General features: G+C 35.6%; 1 protein-coding gene across 3 annotated transcripts in view; it reads left to right on the top strand.

Moving 5' to 3' along the window:
- LOC106882202 (dipeptidyl peptidase 9) overlaps positions 1-19,068 on the top strand; it is a 98,405-nt gene that overhangs the window by 53,697 nt on the left and 25,640 nt on the right. For all 3 annotated transcript variants that reach the window (XM_052974482.2, XM_052974481.2, XM_089365894.1), the window contains exons 3-9: positions 4,821-4,992; positions 7,242-7,358; positions 8,817-8,939; positions 11,653-11,714; positions 13,872-13,975; positions 15,947-16,103; positions 17,733-17,892. In XM_052974482.2, the coding sequence (XP_052830442.1) occupies positions 4,821-4,992; positions 7,242-7,358; positions 8,817-8,939; positions 11,653-11,714; positions 13,872-13,975; positions 15,947-16,103; positions 17,733-17,892 (895 nt within the window). The remainder of the gene's footprint in view (positions 1-4,820; positions 4,993-7,241; positions 7,359-8,816; positions 8,940-11,652; positions 11,715-13,871; positions 13,976-15,946; positions 16,104-17,732; positions 17,893-19,068) is intronic.

Genomic DNA, 19,068 nt, shown 5'->3' with positions numbered 1-19,068 from the left:
TCACATGGCACCAGTGCTGGCACAGGCATTATCTCATAGCTTTAAGATTTCAATGATATGATTGTTTCTTTGCAGAATGACATTGATGGATAATTGTGAGAGAATATTTGGGCTGGATATGGCCAGTTTAAATGCTAAAGGGTTAAATTGCTGTTTTGGGGTCAATGAATATTCTATCTTTTCCTAATGACATTTTTCTAAAATATGTAAAACAATATACTAAAGGCTAGTCTTAACAAAATGCAAAAGTTGTATTAAAAACAAAATTGTAACAAAATAAAGAAGTAAAGAATTTATATAACATTTAAAGGGTAAAGGGACTTCTGAATCATTTTGTATATTGTTGTTAGAGTAAACAGTATGCAGTTGAAATTTACCATATTTTATAGAAGTAATCTTAAGACATCTACACCACTTCTCATATCCATTGCTGGAGGAAAAAATTTAAGATGATCAGAACACATTGTAAGATCTCGCCAAATTGTATAGCCTAATCATTTTTCAGCCATGTAGTGGTGACCTTATAATGAACTAGTGGTAAATGTTTAGAGCTGGTAGGAATAATTGTCTCTTAGAAAATAATTGTTGTTAAATGTTAAACAGTTTGCAGTAGAAATTTAGTGTTTTTTATGAAATTGATAAAACTGGAGAGGAGAGCTGATAAACAGTTCTGTGTGTAGATCGGTGGTTCACATATTTCCCCCCTGCCTCCTGTAATAACAAATATGCCTTGCTGCCATTTGTTCAGTCGTCTAACCCTTTAGCATTCAGATAAGTATGTGAAATCTAATGCTTATTTGCTCACATGGTTTTGAATTAATCCTGCATTATCTCATAGCTTTGAGATTTTGATTGTTTATTTTTAGAATGACATTGTAGAGTAAGTCTGAGAGGCTGGATCTAGCTGATTTGAAAATAAAACAGGTAAAATATTTGGGTTGGATATGGCTGGTTTAAATGCTAAAGAGTTAAACTATTAACATGGAAATAAACATCCTCCTTTTTAATCCATACCTCAATTTTACTGCCATATATTTCAGACAAATGCTCCTCTAATACATGGAGAGACATAGCTTCATAGACATAGAGGTGATGATGCATTTTGGAAGTTGGGCAACTTGCATAACCCTGACAGTTTGGGTACCTCCTTATCTGGACAGAGTAGTCATGGTTTCTGCAAGCTGTAATGAAGATGTAATGTAGGAGAGCAGAAACTCAGAATTAAAGACTGAAATAGAGTAGCAAGAAATGAACTATCTTGAAATACCACATCTTTAGTGCTGGTAGTATAGAATTCTCCTTGTTCCTGCTGCAAAGTAGTTGATGACATCCTACTAAGAAAACCATGTCAAAATTTTGACAGTCACAAATACAATGGAATCTATAGTTATGTACATTATCAGTAGTGGGACGCACACAATGTAACCTGTCGATACATGAAGTGCATCAAGATCACAGAGAAGAAAGACCTTATCTGTAACATTGCACAAGTGTGGTTAGCAGTAAGAGCATCCATAAAGGAATTCTTTCAAAATGCTTAAAGTATTCTGAAAGCACAGTAGCCAGAGTGAGAACAGGATGGAAAAGGTTAATGAAATTTGTCTGAAGTACTGTGCTGCTTGATTGCAAGACATGGGCATTGATTATAAGGGATATACAAAAGTCAGAAGGAAATTAGGTGAGTATGCTCCCACTTGAGTGTAATGTTGATGTGCATAGATGACAGAGCACAAATGGAGCAGAGAGAAAAACAGGATATGAGGAGAACCAGATATAGTATGCTCAAGAGATGTGTAAAGAAGTACCAGCAGTCCAAGTAAAAAGGAACCAGGAAAGAGGAAGACTGAGGAAGTCCTGGGAAGAAGTGAAGGAAAATCTCAAAAGGAGATGACAAAGATCAGCAATAAGAGGTGAGATGCTGTGCCAGAAAAGATCTGTCTAACCTGTGGGTAAAATGGATGTAAACATGATGATGTGGAAGTCGAACGAAAAATTAAATAGTAAACATCAGTTTTTAAGCTTTGATTTCATCTGCAGCAGTTTTGTTTACCCTGTAACCAATGGAGATTCTTGACTAAATATTTTAGTGTGACAGAAAATATACAGTTACATATTGTACATGACCTCACTTGACCTTGTATTTGGTTACTAAAACGCTAGTAAAAAAATCATGATGAGATTTTAATAGAAGATTGAAAACAAAAAGATCATTACTTGTCATTTTAATTTTGTTCTTTGTTATTTACCAGCATTGTTGGTGAAATAATAAATAGAAGTGTACTTAAATTGATGTTTTAGTATAATATATAAATAAATTCATTATGTTTTAAATTCATTCATACTTGTCTGCAGCAGATTTGGCTGAAGATAATATATGCTCAGGAAACACTGTCTACAGACAATTGAAACAAATACCAGAAATAACGTAATTATTATCTCCTATATTGCAAGTCACTGACCTTGTTTGTGAAGATATTTATTGGTTTTTCTTCTTTATCTTCATCTGTCTGGTATTACATCACTTGCCCATTATAAATATGGGACATTGATAAAATCAAACTAATCTTATCTAAACTCTCAGCAAAAATTAAATCAAGAGGCCATAGATTAAGATGTATGACTTGATGAATGTTGCCATTAAAATAGGTGAAACATTTTGCATTAGTTTGGAGATGAATGTAGTTATGTTTTAAAATTGGAATTAGGTAATTTCAATTTTAGTAACTATACTAGTGTAACACAAATAAAATACTGAAATGTGTTAAATGTTGGGTGGATTCATATTATATTAATGTAAAAAGATTGTATGATTCACACACTTAGCATGTTTAGTAATACCATGACTCAATTTTGCCATCACATCACTTCTGTTTTTATCAATCATACATATTTCTTGTTTTGGAAGAACAATGGCTTTTACTATTGTCCACATTCTCCATGGTTTCATTTTCTTTAAACAAAATGTCTTGGAAAAAAAACCCCAAAAACCCACAAATGGAATCCAACTGTAAAAAGTTATTCTATTGCCACATACTTTGTAAACCTGTTATGCATTTTGAATTACTCTTCTAATAGACATTTGCTGGTTGCAGACTATATATTTGTGAGATACATTCTTGATATTTTGTAAAAGTAGAATAAATGAATGAAAATGATTTTCTTCTTTTTTTCCCCCTTTTCCATCCTTCTCTATGCAATCAAACATTGTTAATCATTACCATTTCTTCTTGATTGTGTTTTTCTATGATTATTTTAATGTCATTGGAAAGTCACTTATATCTGTTTCACGTTTGGGAAATGCAACAAGGTTTCATAGCAGGCTTTCATAACTTGAGTATATTTGCTTTTAATCAGATACTAAAATGAAATGTGAGCTGTTGCTATGACAATTAGTGGATTAGGAGACATCATTGATCTTAAATTATTTTTAACATAACACATTAATATTTTCACATGTATATCCCTAGTTCCAAGTTTTAATCTGTGGGAGAAACAGATTTTACATATTGAGACAACTATGACAACTATGACATCCTGCTTTTTTGTTATCTGGAACTACTTTGTCCATTATGTGCTTCCTGTTGTGAGACAATGTGTCATTGGAGAGAATTTGGCTGCAGTTTCCAACTGGTTGGTTGATTGGATGATAACCCCTTGGTTTGTCAGACTTAAGATGGAATATGTTGATGAAATGACTGTGTAGAATATGTTGAATAATTATTCAGTAAATTATTTCACTGGATTTAAATCTAGTGAAATTGTTTTGTCCTTCAAGGTTGATAAAATAAGTAGTGGCAGTTGTAGAAAAGAAATTGTCTCAAATTTTTAGGGTGTTAATATAGTAAACAGTTGATAGTCCTTTGTTCATCACTGATGGTGCACAAAGTCTAGCCTAAATTTGACTCACCCTGACCATGTTTATTTAGCTTTATATTTAATACCTTAGGGAAGTAGAGGTGTGCCTGGATCCCCCAAGAAAGTACTTTAACTGCCATAAATATCAAGAACACTGTGTAATTAACATTTATTATCAGCTTGATGAAGTCCGATCTTCCAATGACAAAATCTGCAGTTGTCTGCTAGCCAACAAGGGAGTCTCTAAGAAGTTGTTTAATCTGCAAGAAATCACATTCTTTTTTTTTTTTTTTTAAAAAAGGAAAGGACACATTTGATAGTGAAGTCTTAGATGCCCCTAAAAAGACTAGATATGTGTGAGATGTCTTAGATAATATCTGTTTGGTCAAGATTGATTTGGGGCTAAGTGGTAACAGTAGATTGTCATTTTTTTTCCAGGAAAGAGATATGTCTTAGTCACACAGCTCCATAAAAACTATGGTGCTAAGTTCTAATGTAGTGTGACACCATGTCTTGTAAACAGTGGTATATAAAAGGAGGTTATGAGCTGTCAATTATTCAATGAGGCATTCAATAATAAACTATCCAATTTTTTTTTTTTTTTTTTTTTTTTTTCAATTAAAATGATTTCTTAGTATATTTGTGTTTCAAGTATTATTGTAGCTGGAAGCATCTTCTTCGGTCGTCGTCGTCGTCGTTTAACGTCCGCTTTCCATGCTAGCATGGGTTGGACGATTTGACTGAGGACTGGTGAAACCAGATGGCTACACCAGGCTCCAATCTGATTTGGCAGAGTTTTTACAGCTGGATGCCCTTCCTAACGCCAACCACTCAGAGAGTGTAGTGGGTGCTTTTACGTGTCACCCTTCCTAAATATCTTTTAATAATTTGACATCTTTTGAATACAATTTATCTGAATATGAAAAGGGTTTACTTTTTAAATTTAAACTTCTGTTTATTTCTAGAACGATGAAGCACTCTTTCCTGAAGTTGTTTGTACTTCCTCTTATCAAACCTGCCTTAACCCCATGTTTTGCCCTTCAAATTCTGATTTGGTGGCATTTGTACTTGATGGAGACATATCTGTCATGCACCTGACAAGTCGTTGTCAGAGAAGGCTCACACATGTTCATAAAGGTATGTTGTTATTTATTATTTTTGTTATTAAAGTGGTGAGCTGGTAGAATTGTTAGCATGCTGGACAAAATGCTTAGCAGCATGTCTTCTGACTTTACATTCTGAGTTCGAATTCAGTCAAGGTTGATTTTGCCTTTCATCCTTTTGGGGTTGATAAAATACTGCTGTTGATGTAATTGACTAGCCCCATCCGCCAAATTTCAGGCCTTGTACCTATATTAGAAACAATTATTATTATTAGTAATATTGATGGTGATAATTTTTTTCATCATTTTAATACTTTTGCACAGGCGTGGCTGTGTGGTAAGTAGCTAGCTTACCAACCACATGGTTCTGGGTTCATTCCCACTGCGTGGCACCCTGGGTAAGTGTCTTCTACTATAGCCTCGGGCCGACCAAAACCTTGTGAGTGGATTTGGTAGACGGAAACTGAAAGAAGCCTGTCGTATATATGTATATATATATCTCTATGTATATGTGTGTATATGTTTGTGTCTGTGTTTGTCCCCCCCAACATCGCTTGACAACCGATGGTGGTGTGTTTACGTCCCCGTAACTTAGTGGTTCAGCAAAAGAGACCGATAGAATAAGTACTAGGCTTACAAAGAATAAGTCCTGGGGTCGATTTGCTCGACTAAAGGCTGTGCTCCAGCATGGCCGCAGTCAAATGACTGAAACAAGTAAAAGAGTAAAGAGAGTAAATAATGAAAATTTGATAAAATATCATTGCTATTATTAACCCTTTAGCATTTATACTGGCTATACGGGGCCAAAATATTCAGCGTTGTTTTATCTTCAAACTGGCCAGACCCATATTCTTACACTTTCCTCACCCTTCTGAAAATAAACAATCATCTCATTGAAATCTCAAAGCTACAAAGTAATGCCAAACTAATTCAAATCAATGTGAACAAATGAACATTTATGTTTGAGAGAGAAATTTGAATGCTGAAGAGTTAAGCTGATGTTTGGAACATGAATTAACCTGAAATTTTAATAATTTAGATCACTTTAAAAGTGGAAGTTTGTGTCATAGAATCAGAAGGTCTTCTCTGGTAGGTTGGTGACTGTTATACTCTTTTACTCTTTTACTTGTTTCAGTCATTTGACTGCGGCCATGCTGGAGCACCGCCTTTAGTCGAGAAATCGACCCCAGGACTTATTCTTTGTAAGCCTAGTACTTATTCTATCGGTCTCTTTTTGCCGAACCGCTAAGTTACGGGGGACATAAACACACCAGCATTGGTTGTCAAGCGATGGTGGGGGGACAAACACAGACACACAAACACACATACATATATATATATATATATATATATATAAACACACACACACACATATATACGACGGGCTTCTTTTAGTTTCTGTCTACCAAATCCACTCACAAGGCTTTGGTCGGCCTGAGGTAAAAGACACTTGCCCAAGGTGCCACACAGTGGGACTGAACCCAGAACCATGTGGTTGGTAAGCAAGCTACTTAACACACAACCACTCCTTGCATGTCAGATAAAATTGTTTGAAGCAGATTTCCTACGACTGGATGCTCTTCTTGTTGCCAACCATCACCACCACTTGTTTCTTATCGAAGTAACATTTCCTCTACTCCTTGGAATATGAACAACAGAATGACTGGACATGTTTTCTTGGAAGATAGCAAAAAGTGAAACAATTTGTATGATTGATGTTTATTTTACAATTAGTGTGTAATGCCACACGCACACAAACTCATATATGAGACATACACACACACACAAACACTCACACTTATATCTTGGCTTCAGTTTCTTATTTCTTTACTGCCCACAAGGGGCTACACACAGAGGGGACAAACAAGGACAGACAAACGGATTAAGTCGATTATATCGACTCCAGTGCATAACTGGTACTTATTTAATCGACCCCAAAAGGATGAAATGCAAAGTCGACCTCAGTGGAATTTGAACTCAGAATGTAGCGGCAGACGAAATACTGCTAAGCATTTCGCCGGGCGTGCTAACGTTTCTGCCAGTTCGATGCCTTCTGTCAGTTTCTGCCTACGAAATCCACTCCTAAAGCTTTGGTTAGTCCAGGGCTGTAGTAGAAGACATTTGCCCAAGAGTCGTCTGCTCCACTGTAGGATAGAACACAATACCATGTAGTTGTGAAGTAGATTCCTTAATCACACTATGCTCATATCTCTCTCTCTATCTCTCTCTCTCTCTGTGTCGAAATGTTCTTGAATTGTCCAACTGTGACTTTTATTTTTTTAGGTACTGGAAATCTCAATGATGATCCTGTTAGTGCTGGAGAGCCTTCATTTGTGATTCAAGAAGAATTTGATCGATTCACTGGTTATTGGTGGCAACCTGTAAAAAAATACTTAGAAAGTAAGCAACTCATTCATTTATATTATTTTTCTATATTTAAGAGATGAGGAATTATTTACATTATTTACATTTGACGGATATTTGCCCTCATCTTGTTTGTTGTTAACACAATGTTTCAGCTTTCATCAGGTGTCTTGGGGAAATTTCGAACCTAGGTTCTCACTCTTAAGGTATTTTTCGATATTATTATTATTATTCAGGTCACTGCCTGGAATTGAACTCGAAATCTTGGGATTAGTAGCCTGTGCTCTTAACCCTAAGATTCCAAGTTCAATTCCAGGCAGTGACCTGAATAATAATAATAATAATAATAATAATAATATCGAAAATTACTTTAGGAATGAGAATCCAGGTTCGAAATTTCCCCAAGGCACCTGAAAAAGGCTGTGGAAGGTATATCAGCCGAAACGTTGTTGTTAACAACAAACAAGATGCGGACAAATATCCGTCAAATGTAAATAATGTAAATTATTTTTCTATATCAGATTTTATTTGGTAGCATGGACTGTGACAATTTTGTTTAACCATTTTACATTCAAAGCATTTTACAACACTTTTGCAGCATCAATCTAGCTTAGATTGGTTTGTAGATATGAACATAGTTGTGCAATAGGTATCTTATGGATGAATGCCTCCCCATATGTTTATTTTTCAAGTTTGGTTGAAAATTATTTGGTAAAAAAAGGCACATTTTTTCCCCAAGGATATAACACATTGTCTGAAGTATGGTTCAGACTAAGGATCTAGGGGTTGTTGCTTCTGGGCTTACATATTCTTCCTCAAGTATATTGTATCTTTAGATATTTTCTACTTTCCTCATCTTAAGTACCAAATTGTTTGTACTTAGAAGTGAAATTTTGTATTTTACTTATAATGGAATGATAAAAATATGAATATATACTTTGGTTTTATTCCTGCATTTAAAACATCAATTATTCTGATAGCAACAATATTTATTATTTTTTTTAAGATGAAAATTGTATTTTATATGTATAAGATTTATATAGTATTTTTTTTACACGAAAATCTTTTTCATAGTAAGTGCTTGTTTCACTAGCACTTTTCAAAACAGAAGAAGAACCAGGGATTTTTTTCTTTTAGATTTCAACTTGAATCAATTTTGTGTGTGAAAGATATGCATATGCTATCTTCTGTGTAAAATGATAAAGGCAGTGGAGATGTTTGAGGCTGTAAAAAAAGAAAAATGAACTAAATGCATTGCGGCATTTAATTTTATCTTTTCATTTAAAACACTGCTGTTGACCACTTTGCCTTTCATCTCTTCAGGATTGATAAAATGAGTGCTTATGGTATATTAAAGATGATTCAAGCAGTTATGCAACTTCTCTTCATAGATTAGGCCTAGTGCTTAAGTAGTTAATATATTAAAAATAAATCAAAATGTTTATTTATAAGTCAAAGTAATTATTCATAAATGTTGTCTTTTCTATATTTCAGATGGACATGAGACTTACAACATTTTATTTGAAGAAGTAGATGAAACTCGAGTGGATATTTTGCACACATTTGCTCCCACAACAGATAATAAACAGATGGACATGTACCGCTATCCTCGAGCAGGTCGATAATTTTTTCTAGTTTTTCTTTGTCTGTAACTATAATTTAAGTGCTTACTTTTAATATAGAAAGTATAAAATGGTTGAGGAACAGTTTCTAAAAATAAAAATACCATTTTTTGTGAGACTTTAAATCAATGACCACAAAAAATGAACTCGGTTCAAATTTTTGAATAAATTTAATGTTTAAGTTATCAAATTGTATGTATTATAATTAAGAGATTATCTCTATTCCATACTGGTTAAGTTTTCTTCTTCTAAGCAGTCAGTTGATAATTTATGTTCAAATATAAGTTTATAATTTTATATTTGTTGCCATCATATAAGGGAATGGGAATAACTATGACAATAGAACATCAGACTGGGAATATTATTGTAGTGGGTCTTAAATGAAATGATGCATGAGGGATAATTTAAAACAAACACAGTAATTTTACTAAATCTGAAACAAATTAAAAAAAAAACAAGTAGAAACAGGGCAAAAACTTCAGTATGTGATTCCATACGTTTAATAATAACCATCTTCATCATTTAACGTCCATTTTCCATGCTGGCATGGTGGGTTGGACAGCTTGACAGGGGCTGGCTCGCCAGAGAGCTGCACCATACTCCAATTGTCTGATCTGGCATGGTTTCTATGGCTGGATGCCCTTCCTAATGCTAATCACTTTAGAGAGTGTACTGGGTGCTTTTTACATAGCACCTGCACAGGTGCTTTTCATGTGGGACCAACATGTGTGCTTTTTGCATGGCACCAGCATGGGTGCTTTTTATGTGGCACCAGCACATGGTGTAAATTTGAAATCTGAAATTATAAACCTGATAATTACAGCAGAAAAATTTTACTGAATTCCAACAGACAAGCTAGTAGATCTCTGTTGATGTGTATTTTGAGTGGATGTTACTTATCCCTTCCATCAGGCCTACTTAGAACACACTCCCTTTTTTTAAAAATCTTATTGTATCTCAACCCCAAATCTTGCTGGAAATAGCAGCCGAATCTCCTGTAACTCACAAAAGAATGAGTTGGTTACAACGAGAATAACTTTCACCATAGATGTTTGATTAGGGTTGATCTGGAGTTGAACAACAACCTACAAGGGAAAACTTCTGTAGGGTGTCTCAACCAGTTGGAAATAGCAGCAACATTTTCCTCAAATCACACCCATCTTAAATTAGAAAAGGACACATTGGCCACTCATCTTACACACACACATGCACGCAAAAGAAAATGACTGAAACAAGACTGTATAATACATAACACAAGCTAGAAGAAAACTGCTCAGAAGATAGGCATCATCATCGTCACCATTTAATGTCTATTTTCCATACTGGCATGAGTTGGACAGTTTGACGGGAGCTGATTAGCTGAAGGGCTGTTCAGGCTCCCTGTCTGGTTTGGCATGGTTTCTACAGCTGGATGCCTTTCTTAACACCAACCACTTTATAAAGTGTACTGGGTGCTTTTATGCAGCACTGGCATGTGTGCTTTTTATGTGGCACCAGCACTTGCGAGCCCACAAGATTAGGGATGCTTAGCTGGAGAGGGTTGCAGGGGATGAGCCTGTATGCAAGGGCAATTTTTAAAAATACTTTCAAACTGATAATATATTGTACAACCACTTGTACAATAAAAGGCTTTTAATTAGTCTGAAGAGAAATGATGCCTTTTTCCAGTCTTTAGACTACAGTTAAAGGCATTAATATTGAACCTTAATATTTTTTTTGTAAATGAATTCCCAAGGAAAGTATTCATGGCAATAACTTTAGGAATACCAAGTGCTTATATAGGAAGAAAGGTGGATAAAACTATTTGGTTTAAATGCACCATTTCTCTTAATTCAGTCAATGAAGATTGGTCTCATGTTGAGTGAAAAGAAATATATCATAGATAACTAAGGATTAACATGCAGTGAATAATGTAATATTGAAAGTGTACTGGCAAATTATATTTTCATTTCATTTCAAAGTTTCAGCTCAGAGCTGCGGCCATGCTGATGCACCACCGTGTGCAAATATATTTAATGCAAGTCTTGTCTGGAGAATAAACTGTCAAATGAATAAATCTATAAAAATTATTTTTAACTTGCTGTGAATTTTGAGCATTTTAATTATGAAGTATCATTTGTTGTAAATGAATTCTGGATTTGAGGTTATATTTTTTCCTTTTTTTCCTTTGCCTTAAGAACCTTTTCTATGGCTATTTTAGTTTAAGTCTGATGAAAAAAAAAAATTGACATGATTGGGAAGGTTTTATGCCATATTTTGTTCTCAGTTGTCTAGAATTAATAAAACAATTATCAGTTGAGTACTAGGGATCAGTTTCCTTGTTATTCCCCATATTTTAAAATTAGATACATTTCTTGAGATAGGCTTCAAACTAACAACAAATAGTTAAAATTGAAAGTGTAAAGCAATTTAATTCTATATTCTGTAAATTTTGCATTTAATATATATCATTTTATTTACTGTATTTGATGACATAAAAGACACATGGCATTTGATACACTACAATTTTAGCAGTGCATATTTAAGGGGAAAAAAATCTTTTAGTGTATTAAAGCATGTAATAGAGGCTCAATTTTGCATATAGGACCTAGAGTGATTTTTTTTTTTTTAGATATCTTTTAGGAACAAAAAAAACGCATCTTATATGTCATCAAATAATGTACATATTCACAGTTTCCTTAACTATTTGTTTTTTCTTGATTCCACAGGTACAGATAATGCTGAAAGTACTCTCAAAATTGTAGAATTCGCAGTAAATTCAAAAGGCCAAGTAAGTTGTCCTTTTTCTCTTTCATTTAATACAATATTTTTATCCATCTGATGCAGTTGTGTGACATATTTCTATATGAAGACGATCAGTATGTTTGGCCCAGATGGTTTGTTACAAATGGTTACAAATCTAATGAGTCATGGAAACTGTTTTAACTCATAAACTGCTGGGATTTTGCTGTATGTAACACAAACTGCTGAGCCTATTTTGGGTAAAGATCAACATTGATCTATCACTCGAGAAAAATACTCAGTGTTTCTTAACACCTTCCGTGATTGGCTACACTGTTTCTGGGGTGAAAGGGTATCGTGTGCATACATTATAACATTATACGTCATCAAAATTAGGTCAGATCACGCTCTACTTCCGTGGCTACGCACATGACCTGTCGCATTGGCCACTGAGGTGGTCTATTGCACTGTAGCATTGGCCACTGAGGTGGCCTATCGCAGTTTATGGGTTAAACTGTTTCTTCCTATTTTAAATTTTTGGCACTTGATTGCTTTTTGGAAAACCTTTTTGTTGAAAACATTATTATTGGTGCAAAATAGAAAAAAAAAAAATCAAATAATGATGTTCTAATACAGAACAATAAAATAAGGACTGGGCTAGATATCAACTAAAAAGAAAGAAACAAAAAAAAAAGCTAAAAAAAAACCACTTGAAAGTGGTACTCCAGCATGGCCATAGTCCAGTGATTGAAATCAGTAAATGAATGGGAAAGAATTCAGTGTGCGTAATATATGTATGAGAGAGAGATAGGGAGATGTGTAGTAATTAGAAGTAGGTGGTTTTTTTTTTTACTTTTCAAACACAGTAAAAATGAAACAGTTTGTACAGGGTATTTGGGTTAAATTTGATAGTTTCTGTAAAAGGAAAAGAGAACAATATCTTGTCCAAAAACAAAATTTATTTTAAAAAAGTAAAAGAATATCAACTAGATTATAGCTTGGAGATAATAGTTTACTCAAAGTCGCCACCCTCAGCTTGCACCACAGCGTCAAATCAGCTCAGAAACATAGTGCTTGTATTTCTTATTGTGCCCCTGGAAAGATCTTGGAACCCCTCCTTGATCTTGACTACCACCGTGGCCTTAGTGTTGTGGGCAAAGTGGATAGTGTCTTTCTCAACTGCACCCCACACATAGTAATCCATGGGGTTATAGTCGGTGGAATTAGGAGGTTAGAAACTGGTTGGTGAAGTTGTAGAAATTCTTCAACAACCACTTCTGATTCTTTCTGGAGGTATGGCAAGAAGCTAAATCCTGCTGCTACACATATGGCCTTCCAGCAACAACCCTCTCCAGCCAGAAATTGACCACAGTCCTCAGCAGCTTCACATCACCACCTAAATTGAGCTTAAGTCCCTGTTCAAAGACACACCCAAAGACCTGCTGGCCACAGCTTTGTAGTCTCTGCTCCAGCTGTCCATGTCACATCTTACACCTTTCATAATGTTCCCAGAGCATTCAGCAGCAGTCATGATGTTGGCATTTTGATACCTGGTATAGGAGACGCAATGGCCCAGTGGTTAGGGCAGCAGTCTCGCGGCTATAGGATCGCGGTTTTGATTCCCAGACCGGGCGTTGTGAGTGTTTATTGAGCGAAAACACCTAAAAGCTCCACGAGGCTCCGGCAGGGGATGGTGGCGAACCCTGCTGTACTCTTTCACCACAACTTTCTCTCACTCTTACTTCCTGCTTCTGTTGTGCCTGTAATTCAAAGGGTCAGCCTTGTCACACTGTGTCACGCTGAATATCCCAGAGAACTACATTAAGGGTACACGTATCTGTGGAGTGCTCAGCCACTTGCATGTTAATTTCACGAGCAGGCTGTTCCGTTGATCGGATCAACTGGAACCCTCGTCGTCGTAACCGACGGAGTGCCAACCATCACCACTTGATATAAATCCTCATGATACTGGTAACTCTTTTCCAATATTCAGATGGTTTCCAGTCCTCCATTTTAGCTAACTTTTTTTCAATTACAACTTTAATCTTTATGCTCTTCTATGTTGTTAACTGTTTACCAATATATCAAGCTGTTTCTGATAAAAGGAGACATAAAAATATTGTTAAATTTAACCTGAACACCCTGTACATTTAAAAAAATGAATGGACTTGACACCTTTATATATTGCCATTTTTATTTACTTCAGATATCAGAGAATTCTGAAATCAAAACCATGCGTACGTCTCTGAAAACGTTTTTTCCTTGGATGGAGTATTTAGTGAGAGCTGATTGGACCCCTGATGGCAAATAGTATGTAATAATGTTTGTTTTATTTTTTGAGCTGATCTGGAATTTATTCCACTGTACTATGTCTTTAGCAGTTCATGAACAACTAAATTAGTCTGAAAGTTGTTGGTTAAAAGGTTGTGAATTGTATTTTGCCATGTGGTGTAGACATTAAAACACAATAGCACAGATTTTCTTGATTCAAAATAACACTGAAAGGTATATTTTACCGATGTAAGGAGAGAGAGAGATAGAGAGAGAACTATATAATAATAATTTGTAGCTTCATCATCATCATTTACCATCCTTATTCTATGCTGGTATGGGTTGGATGGTTTGATAGGATCTGCTAGATTAAAGGTCTGCCTTGTGCTCCGATGTCTGTTCGGTGTGGTTTCTGTGGGTGGTTGCTTTTCCTAATGCCAATCACAGACAATAGTGTACTTGGTGCTTTTTCATGTCATCAGTGCTAGCGAGATCTCATTGATTGCAAACCAAGACCTCTTGAGTGAGGGATATATATATATATTGCGGAGATGTACTTGCATAGCAAGTGACCTGATCTGAGATCGTGTGCTGACTGTGTTATTTTAAATGGCTTATAAACACCTTCCACACTGCAATTATATATATATGTACACACACACATGTTTATTTCCAGTTCGAATATGCTTGGGGCATATTTGAAACTGTAAGAAAACCATTCACTGTGTTTTGCCATGGAGAAAATGTCTTGCTGTTGACAAATGGTGTAAATACATCTAAAATCGGCTTGCAATATCACCTGTGATATTTATATTATTTATCTACAGCAAGAAATTTCCTCCATGACAAAACACAGTGAATAACTTTCTTACAGGTTTAAATATGTTCCAGGCATACTTGAATTGGTAATAATCTTGTATTTATGCACATCACTGCTTAGCACTCATCCTGTAATGTATATTTATTCTTTCTAGATATATTTATTTTAGGCTGAGTAAGGGCAAGTAAATCAATACTAAACCGCACTGGAGAAACTCCAGTGTTGCAGAATTCAAATCTATTCATGAGCAAAACTTGCCATCGATTGGCACCTTGACCAAGTAGAAGGGTGGGAGGAGATGCTTTTCAACTTATTAATGCTTTGCAAACTTGTCGTCTCTAAAGACATCATAGCATTTTACCAGTGGCTTAAGCTAGAGTGTGTACCTTTTGGAGCAGCCATTATCCACCAGGTCCCGAAACCTGTACAGGCTTATACGGCAGACCCAGAAGTACCATCTCCAGAAAAACATTGCTCAGGGTGGATCTTCTCCTCCATTGCCCCCCCCTCCCCCAGCAGTGGTACTGCATTTTATTGTAAGTTGCAGTGGATAGAAGGAAAATAAAAATAATCTATGAGAGCTTGTTTTGTATATGAATAAGCATATCTACTTCACTGTTCTTTAATTGTGTTAAATCATGTGAAATTGATGTAAGATATGGAAGTGTGATGACAACTGAATAGTTTGACCTCTTTTGCCTTCAAAGAGGTATAGGCTCAAATCTTGGTTTTAGATTTTGAAGAAAGAATTTGGTAAGATGTTTTCCATGGCACATACGTGAAGAAAAGTTATACATATATAATCATCATCATCATTTATTGTCCATATTCCATACTGGTATGGGTTGGGTTACTATGACTGTGAAAGGTACCCAAAAAAAAAAAAATCTAGAGTCCTAAGTCTGTGAAAACTTCTATATAATTGATGAAAACTTCTATATAATAGCTGATACAAATGTTGTTTGCTTTATCCAGTCAAACTTTACATTGCAAAAGAGACTTCTAGAGTAAGAACCAGGTTTAAAAAAATAAGTACTGGGGTCGATTCATTTGACTAAAAATTCTCTAAGGTGGTACCCAGTTTAATGACTGAAACAAGTAAAAAAAAAAGACAAAAAAAAATCAGTATGTTTGTATGCATTGAAGGAAATTTTGTTTTGAAATGTTTTTTTGTTTCTAAATATTTTCAGTGTATATGCAGAACTACTTTCACGGCAGCAAGACAGATTAGCACTTGTTCTCATCCCGGAAGATTGCTTTGTTTATGAATCCCATGAGATGGATATATCTACATTAATGTCAAGGATTCATGTACTTGTGGAAGATCAATCAGATATTTGGGTTAATGTAAGACATCTCATCATTTTCAATCAAGTTGTTACATATTTTGAATCCAAAATGTCAATATTTTTGTAATAATATTTCTGTAATATTCTTAGTGTGTTTATAGAAATAGGACTTAGAATTTTGACAATGTGTCAAATTAAATACTTCACTATTTCTAGTTAGGTGTTTTGGGTTCAATTTCTGCTGTAGTCAAGGATTTTGACATTTGTGTATCAGACTAAATGCTTTACCATTTCTAGTTTAGGCATCTTGGGTTAATTTCTGCTGTAGTTGATTTTGCCTTTTAATCCTTAACATTTTATAAAATAAACTTCTGTACTATATTGGTTTCAAATTTTGGCACAAGGCCAGCAATTTCTGGGGATTGGGTAATTCGATTACATTGACCCCCAGTATTCAACTAATACTTCTTTTATCAATCCCGAAAGGATGAAAGGCAAAGTCGACCTCAGCAGAATTAGAACTCAAAATGTAAAGATGGATGAAATGCTGCTAAGCATTTTGCCTAGTGTACTAAAACCTCTGTAATATATTAAAGTTTCATTCAATGTGTCATTTTTTTCCTTGGACCCCCCCCCTCAAAAAAAAAAAACTGCTTTATACCTCATCAAAGAAAATTAAAGTCCTTTTATAAGGTCAACTTTAATCTATTAAAACTGCAGCTATACCCCTACTTTCTTTTTCAAGCAAGAAGCTTCATTTTTCCTACAAATTATTTCATCTTAACCTACAAATTATTTATATTTGAAATGCCATTTTAATTTTTGTGATAAAGCCAAAGATGACATTTGAAGCCGGTTATATTCCATGATAATATGTATTGTTACTGTTTATTGATCCATAAGCACTGAATAACAGATCAGTATATGCATAAATTTTGTTCCAAAGCTTTAAATGCCTAAGTGAACAGATGTTGCTATGTGCTTACTATTCAAATTTTCTTATTGCTCAGAGTTAAGTGCCAAGTTAGATTTTATTATTTTGACTTTTTGTTGTAAGACATAAACAAGTCAAGAAGTTCCATCTTTTTAACAATAATCCACCATCAAAAAAAAAAAGAAAAACACACTTATATAATATATCATCACTATTTTAACACCCACTTTTCCATGCTTGTATGGGTTGAATGGAATTTGTTGAGGTGGATTTTTATGGCCAGATACCCTTACTGTCACTACTCCTCACCTGTTTCCAAGTACAGTAATATTTCTCATGACCAGACATATTTTCACAGAAGATTGGAAACAGATGACACCGCTGAGATGGTGGTGACACTTGCTTACAATTATTACATGATTCCAAGGTGAGGAGACAATAACACATACATGCACACACATGTGAACATATATGACAGGTTTCTTTTAATTTCTGTCCACCAAATCCACTCATAAGGCTTTGGTGGACTTGAGGCTTTAGTAGAAGATACTTGCTCAAGGTACCATGCCGGTACTGAACTCAAGGTACTGAACTCAAAACTATGGTCAGGAAGCAAACTTCTTACCACACTGCCTTACCTGTGCCATAGCATTATTATTAATATTTGTACTACATATTTTACATTTTAAAGAGCTTTTTTTCTTTTTGAATAATATCAAAATGTGCTTATATTTATATATATGTTTCTTTCAGGTACACAATTTATTACACTTTTTCCCTCAAGAAAAAGACGATGAAATTACGTTCCTCTGGTCTAGTGAAAAAACTGGCTTCCGCCATTTGTATTTAATTAAATCTCGGCTACAACACATGACTGAATCTGTTATTGATTTTGAAAGATGTACTTTTGATGGTAAGATAATTTTTTTTAAATTGGAGAGAAAAGCTGAACATTAGAAGCATCAGTTGTGGCGTGCAAGAGAGACGATTGCGCTGGTATGGACATGTGGTGAGAATGGAGGAGGATAGCTGCGTGAAAAAGTGCCACACCCTAACAGTTGAGGGAACCCGTGGAAGAGGTAGGCCCAGGAAGACCTGGGCTGAGGTGGTGAGGCAAGACCTTCGTACATTGGGCCTCACCGAGGCGATGACTACGGACCGAGACCTTTGGAAATGGGCTGTGCGTGAGAAGACCCGGCAAGCCAAGTAAGATCGTTGCCAGTGCCCCTGGACTGGTTCTTGTGCGGGTGGCACATGAGATGCACCATTTTGAGCGTGGCCGTTGCCAGTACCGCCTGACTGGCTCCTGTAGGATTTTCGAGCGAGATCGTTGCCAGTGCCCCTGGACTGGCTTGTGCGGGTGGCACATAAAAGACACCATTTCGAGCGTGGCCGTTTTCGTGCAGGTGACACGTAAAAGCACCCACTACACTCTCTGAGTGGTTGGCGTTAGGAAGGGCATCCAGCTGTAGAAACTCTGCCAAATCAGACTGGAGCCTGGTGTTGCCATCCGGTTTCACCAGTCCTCAGTCAAATCGTCCAACCCATGCTAGCATGGAAAGCGGACGTTAAACGATGATGATGATGATGATGATGACACCATTTTTTTGCTTGAGAAATAGAAATATTTCTGTGATTATTTTCCTATACCTGTATTTTAAAGGGCCAGCCTTGTCACACTCTATGTCACACCGAATCTCCCTGAGAACTACATTAAGGGTACATGTGTCTGTGGAGTGTTCAGCCACATGCACGTTAATTTCACAAACAGGCTGTTCTGTTGATTGGATCAACTGGAACCCTCGTCGTAACCGATGGAGTGCCAGTTGTATTAGAGAATTTCAGTAAAAAAAATAGGGATAAAAAATGAGTGCTCACATGGTTGCAAGGTTCATAAATTTACTTCCCTATCACATGGTTTGGGTTCAATATCCTGGCACAGCACATTGTTTTCTGCTATAGTTTTGGGTCAACAAAAGCCTTGTACATAACACTAAGTATGAAATAAACTTTATATAAGTGGGTGGATGGCGAAATCACTGGTGCATTGGACAAAATATTTTATGCTAATTGTTTACATCCCTTTATG

This window comes from Octopus bimaculoides, chromosome 18 (assembly GCF_046866305.1).
Source record: "Octopus bimaculoides isolate indiv1 chromosome 18, ASM4686630v1, whole genome shotgun sequence".
In the NCBI taxonomy this organism is placed as follows: Eukaryota; Metazoa; Mollusca; class Cephalopoda; order Octopoda; family Octopodidae; genus Octopus; species Octopus bimaculoides.
Note: the sequence above shows the minus strand (reverse complement) of the source record. Positions and strands in the feature narration are given on the sequence as shown.